The 17,333-nt window shown below is 60.4% G+C and overlaps 1 protein-coding gene across 1 annotated transcript in view; it reads left to right on the plus strand.

The window, feature by feature from the left end:
* The window catches only part of Cerk (ceramide kinase), a 49,467-nt gene that overhangs the window by 27,161 nt on the left and 4,973 nt on the right, over nucleotides 1–17,333 (plus strand). The window contains exons 5-11 of the mRNA XM_078052447.1: nucleotides 3,374–3,499; nucleotides 5,017–5,080; nucleotides 5,801–5,946; nucleotides 10,841–10,915; nucleotides 11,899–12,051; nucleotides 14,575–14,680; nucleotides 16,026–16,096. Of these exons, the coding sequence (XP_077908573.1) occupies nucleotides 3,374–3,499; nucleotides 5,017–5,080; nucleotides 5,801–5,946; nucleotides 10,841–10,915; nucleotides 11,899–12,051; nucleotides 14,575–14,680; nucleotides 16,026–16,096 (741 nt within the window). The remainder of the gene's footprint in view (nucleotides 1–3,373; nucleotides 3,500–5,016; nucleotides 5,081–5,800; nucleotides 5,947–10,840; nucleotides 10,916–11,898; nucleotides 12,052–14,574; nucleotides 14,681–16,025; nucleotides 16,097–17,333) is intronic.

The following is a 17,333-nucleotide window of genomic DNA, read 5'->3' on the forward strand; positions in this document are numbered from 1 at the left end:
TGCTGGGGGCACACCTTGGCCCTGACCTGGGGCAAGGTTTTCCACATTCACCCTCAAGACAGTTTCTTAGGATCTCACGATATTTTAAAATCAGATTAGGGGAATTCTCTGGCAGCCCCAGTTTTCTGAGCACTTTGGTTTTTAACTCATGCTTGGGTGATGAGTAGATGCTTTTCTGCATGTTGACATGATGGAGGGCTTCGGAGCTAAGCTGAGGGACACAGAGACTCCATGATGACACAGTGCTGGAGCCCAGCCCTCGGCCGCTAGGAACCCTGCTGTGCCCATGCTGCGCTGCATCTCTGTATAGGTGACAACAGAACTGCCACTGTGGTGGACCTGCCTGCCTGCTGTCTAGGTCATGAGTGTCCAGAGGTTTCTCCTGGATGGTGGCACCTGCCTGCTTGCTGTCTAGGTCACAGAGTGTCCGGAGGTCTCTCCTGGATGGTGGCACCTGCCTGCTTGCTGTCTAGGTCACAGAGTGTCCAGAGGTTTCTCCTGGATGGTGGCACCTGCCTGCTTGCTGTCCAGGTCATGAGTGTCCAGAGGTTTCTCCTGGATGGTGGCACCTGCCTGCTTGCTGTCTAGGTCACAGAGTGTCCAGAGGTCTCTCCTGGATGGTGGCACCTGCCTGCTTGCTGTCTAGGTCACAGAGTGTCCAGAGGTTTCTCCTGGATGGTGGCACCTGCCTGCTTGCTGTCTAGGTCACAGAGTGTCCGGAGGTCTCTCCTGGATGGTGGCACCTTCCTGCTTGCTGTCCAGGTCATGAGTGTCCAGAGGTTTCTCCTGGATGGTGGCACCTGCCTGCTTGCTGTCTAGGTCATGAGTGTCCAGAGGTCTCTCCTGGATGGTGACACCTGCCTGCTTGCTGTCTAGGTCACAGAGTGTCCAGAGGTCTCTCCTGGATGGTGGCACCTGCCTGCTTGCTGTCTAGGTCATGAGTGTCCAGAGGTCTCTCCTGGATGGTGGCACCTGCCTGCTTGCTGTCTAGGTCATGGGTGTCCAGAGGTCTCTCCTGGATGGTGGCACCTGCCTGCTTGCTGTCTAGGTCACAGAGTGTCCAGAGGTCTCTCCTGGATGGTGGCACCTGCCTGCTTGCTGTCTAGGTCATGGGTGTCCAGAGGTCTCTCCTGGATGGTGGCACCTGCCTGCTTGCTGTCTAGGTCACAGAGTGTCCAGAGGTCTCTCCTGGATGGTGGCACCTGCCTGCTTGCTGTCTAGGTCACAGGGTGTCCAGAGGTCTCTCCTGGATGGTGGCACCTGCCTGCTTGCTGTCTAGGTCACAGAGTGTCCAGAGGTTTCTCCTGGATGGTGGCACCTGTCTGCTTGCTGTCTAGGTCATGAGTGTCCAGAGGTTTCTCCTGGATGGTGGCACCTGCCTGCTTGCTGTCCAGGTCATGAGTGTCCAGAGGTCTCTCCTGGATGGTGGCACCTGCCTGCTTGCTGTCTAGGTCATGAGTGTCCAGAGGTTTCTCCTGGATGGTGGCACCTGCCTGCTTGCTGTCTAGATCATGAGTGTCCGGAGGTCTCTCCTGGATGGTGGCACCTGCCTGCTTGCTGTCTAGGTCACAGAGTGTCCAGAGGTTTCTCCTGGATGGTGGCACCTGCCTGCTTGCTGTCTAGATCATGAGTGTCCGGAGGTTTCTCCTGGATGGTGGCACCTGCCTGCTTGCTGTCTAGTTCATGGGTGTCGGATGTCTTCTTATTCTGTGTTCTGGAAGAGTTCATATCACTTCAGACGGGTTGTTTTGAAGTACGTGGTGGAATCTGAAGTGGAAACGTCAAGGCCCGGGTTCCTGGGTGGAGGTTTTATGATGCTCCCTTGTCTTTCCCAGGCATGAGAGTATTCAGATCTCAGTGTCTTTTGACATCTTTGGTAAATTGTTCTTTTTATGGAGATGTGGGTCCACCTCACGCCCATCCAGAAGGCGCAGCTTGAGTTCCCAGCACCCTCTACTTCCTTTGCGCCATCTGCCTCCAGGATTGAGGTCCCCTCTGGCTCCCGGAGGGGTCACTTGTGTTTTCTCCACTCTTCTCTTTTGGGTGGATTAGGGATTTATCACGCTTATGAGTCTTTTCAAGGAACCAGCTTTGGTCTTGGGGTTTTCCGGCGTGGTGTCCCCCGTGTTGTATTAGGACACTGTGCACATGCAAGACCCCCAGGGATGGCTCTTCACACTTCTGGGTGCCCCACCACGATCGGGCTGTTCGGTAGTGTCCAACCCCGATGCATAGTCATGGTTTTGCTGCATTTCTAAGTAAGTGGCCGTTCAGCATGCTGGACCCTTGGACACTTCGCATGCCTGTCATGGTCGAGGCAGCGAGGGTTGTAATTCTGGGGTGGAATCCATTGTACGTTGGCGACTTGAGTCACACATCTGGTGTTCACTGGGTCTTGAATCAAGCACACCTGTGCTCTGTGCTCCGACCTGTGAGACGTCCTCTTCTTGGCTGGTGTGGGCTGGACTGGTCTTGTGCCCGTCCTGTATCGTGGACTGCTGGGTGCGAGCAGCTGTGGGGTCTCTGCTTGGTCTTGGCGTGTTTCACGTTGGTGGTGTTCTATGGTTCACTCCCGTTTGTGAGTGAAGAATGCTCTTCTTGTTTGTGCAGCCACCTCCCAGGGACCCGGGTACCCACGCTGGCTATCGCGTGGCCTACAGCAGTGGGCTTTAGGTCCTGGTTTCGCTGTGGACTTACAAAGTCTTCAACCTTCTTGGGCGCGTTCCTCTTGTTCCTCTTGATTATTAGTTCCACTTGTTTTTCTGAGTTGCAGAGCTGACCAGTTCTTCTGGAACTGACCACAGCACACGCGGGGAAGTCGTCATAAGAAACCCACTGTCTGGGAAACCGGGGCCTCTGCGCTCTGCCGGCCTCCCGTGTGCTGCTCTGCCCACCCTCTGTTCGTCTCGGCACCAACTTGGTGTCTGTCCGTCTCGCCACGTGTTCCCTTCTGCACGTCTGTCTCCTTCTTTTTGTTCTCTGCTGACCTGCCCCCTGCAGCCTCTAGTGCCCAGCCCACCTGGGATGGTCAGGGAGAGTCCCCTGGGCAGGATTCCCGAGTCCTGGCCCTTCCTTGCCCCCGGCAGAGGCACACGCCTCCCGGCTGGTGGACAGACTCGGGCTCGCCCCTTCCCGTAGCGGGAGATGTGTGTCCTTGTTCTTTACGACCTACAAGCTGTGTCCTTCTGCCCATTTGTGTACAAGGAGTTGAGATCATTCTGCTGTCACGTATGACCGACCAGAACAAATAATTCTAAAAAAGCAAGAAAAAAAGACCCACACGATTTCTGTGTCGACACCCTGAGGCAGAGTCGTGAGTCTGATGTGCGTGTTCTTTAGTCACTGATGGTGGCTCTCGTGTGTGGTTCTGCAGCATCTAGACCCAAGCACCTGCTGGTATTCATCAACCCACTCGGAGGAAAGGGCCAAGGCAAGCAGATATACGAAAGGAAAGTGGCGCCGCTGTTCATGCTGGCCTCCATCACCACCGAGGTCATCGGTAAGGCCCCGGCGGCGGGGAGGAAACTGCACGATTCAGACGTGGTCACTGGAGGAGAGTTTGTCCCATAAGAGCAGTGTACACAAAACAGGGTTCTGTTTCCCTACCAGAACGGAGGAGTAGGGAATAAATCGTGTCGTCTCTTCTAGCCAAGTCTTAGCCAATCAGGTGCTCAGGAAGGACCTGAGCAGACAACAGACAAGGGTCACAGACAGGAAGTCCTTGAAGAAGAAATACAGGGACCAAGGTGCAGGGTGCAGTCCCAGGTCGCACGCCCAGTTATGGAGGTGAAGTACAGGGACCAAGGTGCCGGGTGCAGTCCCAGGTTGCACGCCCAGTTATGGAGGTGAAGTACAGGGACCAAGGTGCAGGGTGCAGTCCCAGGTTGCACGCCCAGTTATGGAGGTGAAGTACAGGGACCACGGTGCAGGGTGCAGTCCCAGGTCCCATGCCCAATTATGGAGGTGAAGTACAGGGACCAAGGTGCAGGGTGCAGTCCCAGGTCCCATGCCCAGTTCTGGAGGTGAAGTACAGGGACCAAGGTGCAGGGTGCAGTCCCAGGTCCCATGCCCAGTTCTGGAGGTGAAGTACAGGGACCAATGTGCAGGGTGCAGTCCCAGGTTGCACGCCCAGTTCTGGAGGTGAAGTGCAGGGACCAATGTGCACGGTGCAGTCCCAGGTCGCACGCCCAGTTCTCTGGCCCCTCAGGACTTGGAGGGTTTTGGGTCACATTTGGCAGGCTGAGGATGAGGCCCTGGGTTCTACCCCAGGCACCTGACAACACAGGCCGAGGCCTGAAAAGGGAGGAATTTGGACCCAGTGGTCTGTCCCTGGAGTCTCTCCGAGGAGTGCCATCAGCTGTACCCCGAGGGCGCTGTCCAGGTGTCCTTGCTAGACAGCAGCCTGCTGCAAGCCACTTAGATGCCCCCAAACAGAGGACATGATGAGCAACTGTGGCAAGTCCAAGGGAGTATCGGGTAGTTGTTTAAAGTAGTTTATGGCCAGACTGCAGCCACGCCTGTCACCTCAGGACCCAGGAGGCAGAGGCAGGAAGATCACAAGTCTGAGGCCAGCCTCAGCAAGTTAGCAAGATCCCGCCTCAAAATAAATAAACAGCAGCTCAGTGGTCGGCCACCCTGGGTTCCGTCCCCGGGCCTGGGAGGGAATGGGTACTTACAAAGAAGTCCTAATGATGAGAAAGTGATTGAGAGAAAACAGACACACAAAAGTGTGCCCATGGTTGATAGACGTGGGTCAGAGACGGTGGACCAACGTTTGTCTCTACACTTGCGTGTGCTTTGACATGGCACAAGTGGCCTGGACAGTAGGGGAGGCGGATATGGCCGCTGTTAGGTTCCAAGAGAGTCAGACTGGCCTAGTAGGGGGCCTGCCCACCCAGGCCACCCAGTCCCTTCCTGGGGAATGCTGGGTGGCCCTGCAGGGTTCTGGCCACTGCCCTCGCCGTCCACGTGAGTCACAGCTCACAGGCATGGACATAACCTACCATGTCCCCACAGTGACCGAGCGTGCAAACCAGGCCAAGGAGACCCTGTGTGAGGTCAGCATGGACAAGTATGATGGGTGAGTGAGTGCTGGGCAGCAGTCCTGACCCTGAAGTGAGCTGCTCACAGAACGTCAGGGTGGGCAGGGGACTGGCCCAGGCACCCCTCAGAGACCACCCTGGCCTGGTGGCTCTGTTGCCTTTCCGTCTCCCAGAACACTTCTCACGTGCTCACATAGGAGAGCAGTGACCTGGCCCAGGGCAATGTCACGTGGAGTTGAGGTGGGGTTGTTCTGGCTTGGGATCCTGTTACTGTTAGCTGTGAACAGTTTTCCATGTCCCCAAAATATTATGGTAATGCCCATATCATCTTCTGTGACATAGATGTGCCGTAACTTAACTAGTCTCTCACTATTTGGGCTCTTTCCAACTTTTGCTCTTTAAGTAAGAGACCATTACTGAATACAAACCTCTCTGCATAATCTGGTTTGGGGGTTTTTTCAAGATAAATTCCTAGAAGTGGATATTTTCCTTGGGGTTGGGGGTGGAACCCAGGGCCTTTTGCACCAGGTCATAAGCTGTACCTCTGGGCTACTTACCCAGCCTGAATTTAGGGTCTCGGGGGGAGCTGGCAGGGGCTGGTCCCGTAGCCACTCTCGGCCAGGAACCTCTGAAGTCCCAGGCCCAGAGGGAAAGCCAGCCTGGGCCACAGTCCCACTGGACGGGCAGGGACATTTGGAGGGCCCCACCTGCGAGCTGCCGTGGTGGTGCTGGGAGCGCTGACCACCTCTCCTCTGCAGCATCGTCTGTGTGGGTGGCGACGGCATGTTCAGCGAGGTCCTGCACGGTCTGATCGAGAGGACGCAGAGGAGCGCCGGTGTGGACCAGAACCAGTTCTGCGCCAAGCTGGTGCCCAGCCCCCTCAGGATCGGCATCATCCCCGCAGGTACGGAGCCCGGGCGGCGCCCTGACGGCCCGCCATCTGACCGTGCCCGGCTGGCTCACACCTGTGTCCTGCCTCAGGCGCTTCCAGGGGAGAATCCTCTGGGCTTCTCCTCTAGGTTCATCACTCAAACTGTGATTCTCTCCCCATACGATGCTGCAGTCCCTCTGGGCCTTGTTTGTTTGTCTGGCTTTTTTGGGGGGTGGAACCCAGGGCCTCCCATATGCCAGGCCAGGACTCCACCACTGAGCCGCCTCTCTGGCCCCCAGTGGCCTTCTTTTTGAAAGATAGTGTGTGTCCATAAAATGAACACTCGGGCCGGTCCGTAAGGGACCTTGTCCGCTCCCGAATGCCAGCCGCGTGCAGGACCCAGGAGCCAGCAGCAGGGGGCAGGCTCTGCTCCTCGAGAGCCCTGGAGTGGGGGCGCCTGGTGCCCGGGGCAGGCGAGGCTGTAGAGGGGGTCTTGAGCAAGAGGTGGCTTCTAGCTGACCTGAAGGTTGTTGGGGGGGGTGGGCAGGAGGAAGGTTGTGGGTGGGGAGGGAAAGGGCCAGCCAAGCGGCAGGGCCTCCTCACGGCCTGGCGGACGGGCTCTGCTCCCGAGGCGTCCATCTGGCTTGGTGTATTCACCATCTTTCTAGGGAGCAGCTTGTTCCTAGAAACATCACAGCTGGACAGTGACCAGCTGGCCCGTGACAGGGCCGCAGGCACAACTTCCTTCCTCCTGTGCCTCTGTCGGCACAGCCACCGCCCACGCCATGGGTAGCTTCACCCTGACGGCTCCTGAAGTCAGTCGGTGGACACAGGCAGGAGGCTCTGGGGGGCCGCCCGCTCACCAGGTGGGCTCGGGTTGGGAGCGGAGAGCCCTCAGTTGGCATCTGGCCCCAGGAGGGACGCCTTGGTTACTGTGCCAGCCTCTGGCCCCTGAACCCTCTCCGGCAGAGATGTGACCCTTCCACTTAACCTATGACTCCCCATTCTGGGCCGAGAACGTCCCGGTGGGCAGTGGCCTGTGCCTGTTCTCAGGACAAAGCCTCCCTCTGGGCCGCATTCGCAGCTCAGCCTGCAAGTCCAAGGTGGCGATCAGCAGAGATGCTGGGGTTGTCATCTGAGATCCCGCCCATTTGGATGGAGTGGTGACTGACACCTGAGGCGTGATGCACTTCCTGAGCCGCTCGCCAGACGGTTCTGTCTGAGGGGAGCAGCGCAGCAGCGAGACCCCGGCCGACCTGGTTCTCCCGCTGAGGACAATGAGAGAAAGCCTCAGGCCCCCATTCCCTATCGGGTCCCTGCAACTGACCTGGCCATCAGCACTGTCCTGAGGGAGGGCTGCAGGGCCCCTGATGGACTTCCTGTCCCCAGGTCTTGTGGACTTCTCTGTGCATTCAAGGCCTTAGGAGCAGGTGGGAGGGGCAGCCAGGGGCTGCTGGCCAGGCGAGGGGCAGTCAGGAGGCCCATGTGGTGTCTGTCTGCCGCACAGTGGGGGGCTCGGCCTTCACCTGGGTGTCCCTGCAGGTGCTGCCCAGCACAGGAGGCCCTCGTGGAAGGGTGTCCCAGCTCACTGGGCCTGTTTGTGAGGGGTCAGTCCCTGTGCTCGAAGCTGCTCTTACTCACCCCAGAGTCTACCCTGGGAGGCCAGAGGTGGCCACTCGTCTTGCTGTCTGGGGCTGTTCAAGGGCAGTTCTAATCCTGAGTGACCCGGACTCTCACCATAAGGCCAGAGGCCCCTGAGGAGAGCCCGTCCTTCTCTGCCAGGCTGCTGCACTCACTAGGGCCCGGGTGCTGTGACAGGTGGCCCACGAGGCTCCAGGCTACGTGGTGGACATCACCTGAGGCCTGTCTCCCCAGAGGCCCCTGTCTCCCCAGGCTGGGAGTGGCCGTGCGGTCCCTTGGGGGCTCGGTGGCGGCTGTCTGGTCTGCCACCCTTGTCTGCACTTCTCTCCTTTCCCAAGGCTGCCCCCTGCCCCTGTGCTTTCCCTTCCTGGGCCATCCCCTCCCTGCGGCCCTCGGGGCAGGTTAGCAGCTCTGCCGCCACGTGGCCTTAGGGCTGCAGCTGGGGCAGGAGCTCGCCCCTCCTGTGTTCTGGGCCTCTCCACCCTGGCTGAGGCTGGGCCCTGCTGGGCCTGGAGAGGAAGCAGCTGGAGAGCTGCAGGTGTGGCCAGGAGGGGGCCTGGAGGTGGCCCAAGGGACTTGCCAGTGACTGAGGGAGCCCCGGGGTGACCCGTAACTGGGGGTGGGGTGGAGGGGTCTGGTGGGTCCCTGCAGCCCTGGCTGCAGGAAGGCGAGGCTCCCCGTGCATTGAGACCTGATCTAACCTGTGTGGAACCCACTCCTGGACTGGGTGTGGATCAGGACGGAGCACTTGCCTGGCCAAGGGAGCCCTGGGGAAAAAAGAAAGAGAAAGACCCTTTAACTGTAGATCTGTTAGATCCCTCCACCACAGTTAACGGGGCTGTGTTGCAGCCCGTGAGGCTGCCGTCCAGGGGACACATCAAGCCTTCCCCCCTGCTGTACCTACTGTGTGTGCCATTGTGACTAAGGCTCAGGGAGAGGCTCAGGAGGTGCCTCCCAGCCTGTCTGTCCTTCCTGTGCGGGTGGGCAGGTGCAGGGCCCGAGGCCAGATGTGTGAGGATGGCTGCAGCTGTTCCAAGGGCAGGCAGGTAGCGTGAGCATCAATCATCCTCCTGAACTTGACCCTTAGGGTGCAGGGTGCAGGGTGCAGGGGCTAGTGGCCTTGGCCCCCCGTCTGAGCCAGTGAAACAGCAGTGGAGCAGCTAAGGAGCCACATCTGGCCTCTTTCCACGGAGGACGGTCAGGCCAAACAGGGTGCAAACTACCTGTCCTCAGGTTAAAATTAGCAGCGATGGCTTTGTGTGACTTCTCCGGAACCTGCTGGTTCAAAAGTATGTCAGAATTTCTAGGTTGTAGCCAGGCGTGGTGTTGCGAGCCTTTAATTCCAATGACTCTGGAGACTGAGGCAGGAGGATTGCAAGTTTGAGGCCAGCCTGGGCGATTTAGTGAGGCCCTGTCCTGTAAAGGGGAGGCTGGGGTGCAGCTCGTGGTCAGGCGCCCCTGGGTCACATCCCAGGACCAAAGAAACAAGCTTCTGGGTCGGGGTGTTTCTCTGTGGTGAGGTGCTGACCCTGTCCCGGCCATACGGCAGCTTCCACGCCCAGCACGCTGCTGCGTGGCCTCCTCTAGCAGCACATCACGGGAGGGAGAGACAAGGCCCTTCTGTTAGGAGAGTCTGCCATGGCCAGGTTGGAAGTACTGGCTTCCCCCCAGAACAAGGCCCTCCATGAAGTTCCCCTTTCGTTTGGTGACACAGAGCAGCTGTGTCACCAGGAAATAGAGGGAGGCTTCAGAGGCCTCGGGTCTTGCTCTTCTTTCCGACTGAGAAGGTCGCTGGATTTCTGCCACTGGAAGGCTGTTGGGTACAGAAGCTGCCGCTGACGAAACCCTGGGCGGCTGTGGCTCCCAGGGATGACCGGTGAGGAGAGCGGCCATGCACCTGGCAGCCTGGCCAGGGCTCGCCGGGGTGTGCAAGGCCCCAGGTACCACGCCCCGCCTGGCCTGGCTGAGTCTGCCCACCCACCGCCCCTCTGGAGCGTCTCTCAGGGACGTTGACACTTGTTACTCAGGCACCTTACACTACGAAAATGAGGGGAGAGGGCCTGACAGCACCTCGTTTTCCTTAGAGACGTTAATTACACTTGGAGAATCGGCCCCTCCTGTGATCATAAGTGCTCGTTAAGCACATTTTTATTTTTGAAGTAAGATGATACTCAAGTCCTTGAGAGACTCCAAAGAGAGGTACACAGCCTTGAATCATGAGTGTGTGTGAGTGTGGGTCTCTGTGTGCCTGTGTGCACCTGCGTGACATCAACCGTCCGAGGCCTCAGGTGACCTGAGGTCGCACTGAGGGCCCCGTGTTGCCATCTCCATGCCAACCAGGTCCCATGGTCTCTGTGGACCTGTGCACTCTCCAAAGAGATCAGGGTCACTATGACAAGACCTGAGCACTGTCCTGGGCCCGCCCGGGCTGAGCATCCAGGGTCTTTGGCTCTGGTGGAGTTCTGTGCCTGTCACACTGGTGGCCTCCTAAGGAATGCTTGTGTGCCAGTGGCAAAGCTCCGTGGGCCTAGACATGGCCATGCAGCTTGTCCCAGGGAGACCTAGACTAGGGCGTCCCAGGCGCAGGGCACACCTGTTACATGTTCACGTGGCCCAACCCCACGTTGCAGAGGCTGTGCCCCAGCTAGAGGGAGCCCGGGCCTCGCTGCTGTGACATGGGGCCCCTAGCTGTCAGGGCTGCTTTCCACAGTGGTGACTCCTGAGCAGATTCCCGCGCCCCGCACTCAGAGCCACACTGTGGTCACCCCCAGACAGAGGAGGGCGTGACCCCTGGCCACAGGCAGGAGTGTGCATGCTCAGGGCCCAGAGCTGTGCAGCCAGGCCCGGTGGTGGGCCCACTGTTTCCCTGAAATTCGGCCCCGCTACTGAGATATGCCTTGGGGTGGACACTGCCTTCGCAGTGTTCCTGTGACCTTCACGGTTGGCCCTGCTTTCCACCCTCTCTCCCGCGGACGATGCTCCGTGCAGTCTCCTGCTGCCATTGAGGTCTGGGCCACAAGGTGCCCCTGCCGGCCACGCAGAGGTGGGCGAGCACCAACACCTCACAGTCTCGCAGAGGAGGGCCTCGCTGCTCCCTGGGGCCTCCATGAGGCTTGGGCAGCCGCTGGGGCTGCAGGGACTGCAGGGGCAGGCATGGCCACTGTGAAGAGCTGCTGGGTGCCACTGCCAGGTCCCCTCGCTCTTCCCGCCTCCTCTTCTGCTGGCCACGGAGGAGCGGCAGGGCCTCCACTGGGTGCCCGCATCCCACCGTGCCCCTCCCTCTCAGGGTCGACCGACTGCGTGTGCTACTCCACCGTGGGCACCAACGACGCCGAGACGTCCGCCCTGCACATCGTGGTCGGTGAGCTGCCTCCCCGCCACCCCCAGGGCACAGGCCACCAGCGCTGCCATTTCTCAGTGGCCCTGCTTCCTTGTGCCCCGTGGCCTTGCCCACGACCGCAGGAGTCCAGCCTGGCATCCCTTCGCCCCAGCCACACTGCCTCGCCCGCCCCCCTGGGTCTGTATCCCAGGCCCGTCTGGGGCCTTTTGAAAACATGAACCCATCGTGCCAGACCCTTCTCAGCACCCAGGGACGCAGGCCTGGTGACGGACCAGGCGCCACCCCACAGCGCCCCTGCTCCGGTGCTTGTCCCTGCTGGGTCCTGGAGCTCCTGCCACGCTCTGCCTCGGGCTGCCACTGCCTCTGGCCTCCACTCAGCTCCACACCCACAGCCTTAGCAGCACCCCACGGCCGCCAGCCCCCTGTGCCTCACCTGTGGCTCCATCCAGCCGCCACAGCCCACTGCTTTCATGCATGCTCTTAGGACGCTCCTGGGTGCCCATTCTGCCTGGGGCACGAGGTGGCCTGGCCTTCCTGGTGCTGTGGTCAGGGGTGGCTGTGGGTGTGGCCCCTCCCATCTCTGTGCAAAGTACCTGCCAGGCTGCAGGTGACTCACTCCTTCAGGTGTCAGGTGCCCAGCACCTGTCCAGCCCCTGGCAGGGAGAAGAGGGCCGTGGAACTTCTGTGAGCTCCCGGTCACAGCATCTGTCTGACCCAGACCCAAGAGACCTCGTGTTTTAAAATAGCCACTTAGGACTTTGTATTTTTTGCTATCTGCCTTCCCTTCAGTCTCAAACCCTCCCCTTTCAGTTAGTGACATTGGTGAGCTTCATGGGTACAGGCTTATCCTGTCCCCAAGAACAGCTTCCCAGGAAATTTGAGACACGTGTCATTTGAATCAAAAACAGGGAATCAAAGGGGGACCCTGTGCTGGTCACATTCTTTCTCCTCTGAGATCAGGGTGCTTTGGGAACTGCCCTGACCACACCTGTGCTCTCCTGCAGGGGACTCGCTGTCCATGGACGTGTCCTCAGTGCACCACAACAACGTGCTGCTGCGGTACTCAGTGTCCCTGCTGGGCTATGGCTTCTATGGGGACTTGATTGAGGACAGTGAGAAGAAGCGGTGGATGGGACCTGCCAGATACGACTTTTCAGGTAACTCAGAAGAGCCTGCTGAGCCGAGAGCCGACTGAGTCTAAGGGGTCTGATTTAATCACCAGCCCCCGAGCGAGGCCGCCCGTGCAGACGGAGCTCACCGCCTCGGCCTCCTGTAGCTGGAAGTGTGAGGCCTGGACTTGGCCCAGGATTGTGTGATCCTGTTCCTGGACCCAGCACAGGTGTCTGCACCGGGTGACCAGCCTGTGGGGATGGCTCCAGTGAAAGTCCTAGGAGGAAGGAATCCATTCCTGTCACTGGAGCCAGCGGCAAGAACCGCACCGTGGGGGGTCGCCCCTCCCCGCACGTGCGCACGTGCGTGCGGCAGCCTGCCCTTCAGATCCCCAACAGATGCACTCTGCTGTCCAAGTTCTGGGGTAGGGCCCATCACTCAGCACTCACTTGCACCTGCCCGGCCAGGCGGGCTCTCCTGCCCAGGATGCGCCCCTGAGCAGGACAGGTGAGAACCCTCCTCCGTGGGACTGCTCCTGCTCCCCAGGCCGGGCGCCCCGGCTCCCCCTGTGCAGGCCTGGCGCTCAGGGGCTTCACTGCCATTTCACAGCTGAGGAAACGGGCACCACAGGGCTGCGTGACCACCCTCCTGCAGGTCTCGGCTCTCAGATTGGGTGGCCATCAGTGTCCCCTGGCAGCTCGTTAGAACCCAGAGCTTGGGGCCACCCTGAGACCCCCATGCAGGTGTGGGAACAGCAAGTCCACCAGTCTCCCTGGGGACCCTGTCACCTGCTCACACAGCTGGAATGAACAGGAAACAGAAGTTGGTGCTGCCGGCTTCTGGAGGTGGGTGCAGCTTTCAAATGCAGAAAAGGGGGACTTTGAAAAGATGTGGAATTTAAGGCTGGACTCCTCCAGCATCCGGCTGAGTTCCTTTGCTGTATGTAGTGACTGTCACTTATCTGGTCCCCACTGCATTCAGGTGGATGGGATGTCCCAGAGCCCAGGGCCTGGCCCTTCCTCCTGGGGGAAGGAGAGTGACTTGGTGGTTTTGCGCAGCCTAGAGACTGTAGCGTGGCGTGAAGGGCTAAAGCTGCTCCTCGCCCACCTCCTTTAAGGAAAGGAGTCCTGAGAAATCAGAAAAGCCGCGAGAATCTCCATGAAGGGCCAACCTGTTCCTGGCTGCCCTTGTGGAGCAAGTGGCTGGCTCAGCAGGCCGCCCCTCCCCCAGCCCCTCAGCACAGTCCCTGCCCTCGTCTCACGTCCCACCCCTGTGGCCCGGCTTTAGCCCTGAGAGTCTGGAGCCAGTGGGTTTGCGTTCAGCTGCTGTGAGGTTGAAGTCCTGTCGTCTGGCAGAGCCTGGGGGAGGTGGAGCTGAGTGGGCAGGTGCCATCTTACACCTGGAGGTTTAGCGGGGGCAGAAGTGGGGACACCCAGGCTCAATGAGGCTGCCACAGAGGTGGCTGGTGCCGTGAGGCGGCTGTCCCCAAAGCACCCTGCAGGAGTCTGGCTGCACCCTGTGCCTTAGAGAAGGACACACATGCCAGGCTGCTCATGGGTCGGCCTCCTTCAGGCCTTGGACACTGGACATCTCATGGGGCCTACAGGGGAGTGGGGAGAGAAGCCAGGGCCACCATGCAGAATGGCACAAGCCCCTGCAGGGCCACCTGGGAAGCTGTTTCTCACGGAGCAGATGATCCTGGGCATTTCCCCGAGCCCAGCCCCGCCAGGTGCGAGCCAAACGGGACGAGCACTAAAGGGTGGGTGGCAAGCCGTGGAGCTGCCCAGGCTGGCCCAGGGCTGTGGATGGAACCCTGCCCCAGGGGCCAGGTGCTGGGGTCTGTGGGTGAGGGCTTGTGGAGGTGGCCTGGGCACTGTGTGGAAGTTGGAGGTCAGTGTGTTGGGGATCAGGAGAGGTGGAGCCCCCAGTGGCTCCTGAGGCCAGCATCACACCACAGCAGGTGTGGGCTGCACACTGTGGCCATGCAGGCCTGTACTGGGCTCAGCAGCAGAAAAGGAGGTGTGATGTCATCCTTGCAGGATACACCTGTCCCCCGTGCCCGGCTCCCCCCAGGCCCCTCGCACCCACTGCCTCTCCCTCCTGGCCTGCTCCGGCTTCCCGGGCCCCCTCCAGGGGCTTTGCCCAGCGCTGGAAAGCCAGGACTACAGGCAGCACCGTGGACAGCACCCACAGGACAGCTGCCCTGGCCCTTGCCCTGAGTCTTCCAGGCTGTCACACGTATGGTGGGTGCCTCTGGCAGGGGCCAAACCTGGAGGGGGACACTGCTGACCACTCTGAAGTGGGGAGACAAGGACCCAGGCCACTGGGACCTGCAGGCCACATCATGGAGGCCCTGCAGGGCAGGGACACGAAGACCCTGCCTCACCAGCATGGAAGGGCCACAGCCCTGACCTCTGTTGTGCCTGCCCAGATGTGCAGGGCCAAGCCCCTGCGGTTCCCTCCGGTGGCCTCCGGGGGCTCCCTTTCCTCCCTGGCTGTCCACAGCGGTGTCGCAGTCGCAGCCAGGCAATGACCTGCAACGTTCTCTCTTGGCCATACTCTGTCCCCAGGTTTGAAGACCTTTCTCTCACATCACTGCTACGAAGGGACAGTGTCTTTCCTCCCAGCCCAGCACACCACGGGATCCCCACGGGACCCGAAACCCTGCCGGTCAGGGTAAGCACACCTCCACGTCTTTCTGTTGCACCTGAGGTGAAACAGGGCCTGGGCTGGGGCTTGTTCCGTAGGAGCTGGACGCATAGGAAGAAGCAAGGTTGCCGCGGGTGCAAGCAGGGTGTGGAGGCCTGAGGCTCCGGGGGCCAGCTCCTGTCTAAACTGGCCTTGTGCACCAAGGGCACCTGGCCAGGGAGGATGCCAGGAGAGGGTCCCTGCTTGCTGGGCCCCAGGGCGGTGCGACAGCAAGGCTCATGGCCACACTGTCTGGTCCTGGTGGAGTTCCCTGGCCCCTCCAGGGGCTGGGGATGAGCAGAGCAGGCGGGAAGGGACATGGGCAGCTGTCTCATCCAGAGCTGGGCGTGTGCGCTCCGGCACAGGGAGGGACTGCTGGCAAGGCTGGTCTGATGGAACCTGTCTCAGCAGCCCTTGTCCCCACCCCTGGCAAGACCCTGTTCCACTCTGCCCGGCTCCACTATGGGAGCTCTCCCCTGATCAGGAGCCCTGGCCAGTCCCCCGGCCCCTCAGAAGGCAGGGAGCAGCCAGATCAAGAGCCCAGGTGCCCACCAAGGGGCAGACCAGGCAGCTCTGGGGGAGAAGAGGCCCAAGAGGGGGAAGGCCAGGAGCTCTGGCCTCCCTGTGGGCACAGAACCCCAGGAAACCTCAACTGAGCAGCCCCGGCGGCGTGGCCACCCCAGTGACAGCACAGCATGTGTCTGCCTGGCTACCTGTGCTGCCGGAGGCTAGGAGACGGTGACGCTCTGGAGGACACACAGTCCTTGAATGACCACCCCACGTCCTCACCTGTGAGCAAGGAGTTCGAGGCCATCGAGTCAGAGGGTCTAGCTGCTGCCTTGCCAATGCCACCAGTGTCCACAGCCTCTGGCTGCTGTGTAGCCCAGCAGCACCCAGTGTGCACCTGGGTGGTGACCGCATCTGGGTGGAGGGCTCAGAGCTGCCTGTCTGCTGCTCTTGGCTGGGATGAGTGCCCCTCAGGGATTGGCCTGAGTGCCCAGCTCCAGGCGGGTTCTCCGTGGGACCCCACCGCTGTGGGCGCTGGCGCTGCTGGAGCCGCCCAGCAAGGTTGCCGCGGGCGCCGGACCCCGCGCCCTGTGGGTTGTGAGTGCGCCTTGACGCAGGACGCTGGTGAACTTCAGAGGCCCAACTTCAGAAGCAGTCTAACTTGGAGAATTCAAGGTGGCACGCTAAAGAAATGTGTTCAGTCGGCCTTGAACTGAACCGTGCGTTCCGGGAAGAGAACTGCGCCTGACCGTGGGCACCAGGCTCTGCCCTCGGAGAGCTCCTCTGCCCTTGGGAGAGGGTGACCGGTGACGGCTCTGTCTTTCAGATGCCTGGTGTGCAGGCAGAGCAGGCAGCAGCTGGAGCAGGAGCAAGCCCTGCGCGGCCCGCCAGACTCCGGTCAGTCCCCCACCCCGTCGCCGCCGGGTGCCCGCCCCCTCCTCTGCCCAGCTCTTCTTTCCTGCTCCCCGTGCCTCTGTGTCTCTGGCTTTCCTGCAGTGGGCCTGAGGCCTGGGGGACCTCCTCTGAGGACGTCCTCTGTCTCAGCCGCGCAGCTTCCCTCAGCCAAGCTGCCTCAGCCAAATGCAGATACTGCGCTTGCTGCCACCATGAAGCCTTGCTCACGGACATGTCATTATCCCTATTTTCTTTGTTAAAGAACAGTGCCCGCCTTCTTTGTCATGCTGGACAAAGCAGGACGGAGCCGGCGAGCACTTTCTCCTTGGCGGCTGTGGCTGAGCCCGGCCCCTGCACTGCGCACGCGCCCACCCCAGCCACCTCTCAGCTCCCCTTCTTTTCTTCGCTGCTGAGGACGCCCTGGCCTTTCCAGGTTGGGCTTCACTGCCCGCGTTCCATTGCCCATGCTGTCCTGTCATGAAATGTCCCCAGGAGTCCCTCGAGGACAGAGCCTGGGCCATGTCACTGCCTTGGGCACATCTCCACTTCTCCTCTTTTCTGGTCCATGGCACATGCAGGCACTAGATGGCAGCAGCGACGTCCCACAGTGGCCGTCTCTGCCACCTGGACTCCCCGCTTTCTGGGCTGCCCTGCACCTGGGGTGGTCACTCTCTTTCATCACCTGCTTCTTAAGGTGCTGTGCTTCCTGCAGAGACGTTTAGCAGAGACTCGGAGCTGATGGAGGAGGGGACACTGCCAGCACTGTGCCTGGCCTGGCAGGAGCCTCTGTCCTTGACCAGGCTGTCGTCTCATTGAGTCCCAGACAGAGGGGGGCGGACAGTTAACCTGTAGCTGAGCTCTTGGTCTCTATTCCATACCCCAACATGTGTTAGGGCTGGGCGGGTGGCTTGGTGGGAGCGGGCTGCTTTAGCACGGCAGGTCCTGTGTCCATCCCGGAAGGCCGCGGCTGCACGTGCGCTGGGCCGAACCAGCGCCAAGGACTCACCGCCGCCGCCCAGCTCTCCCATCAGGACCCCTGCTGTTATCTTTTGCCACTCCTAGCTCCAGGCCAAAGGCACATGGCCGGCTGGACTAGGTCCAGGTGGTGGTTCACTGACCCATGCTCTAGATCACCACCTACAAGTTGCTGGGGACCCTTGGGTTCAGTGTCAGTGCAGCTTCCTGGGGCAGGTGGCCCTTTGTAGGCGACATTACTGGTTTGGATGGCAGTCGCATGAGA

Source organism: Ictidomys tridecemlineatus, chromosome 6 (genome assembly GCF_052094955.1).
Source record: "Ictidomys tridecemlineatus isolate mIctTri1 chromosome 6, mIctTri1.hap1, whole genome shotgun sequence".
In the NCBI taxonomy this organism is placed as follows: domain Eukaryota; kingdom Metazoa; phylum Chordata; class Mammalia; order Rodentia; family Sciuridae; genus Ictidomys; species Ictidomys tridecemlineatus.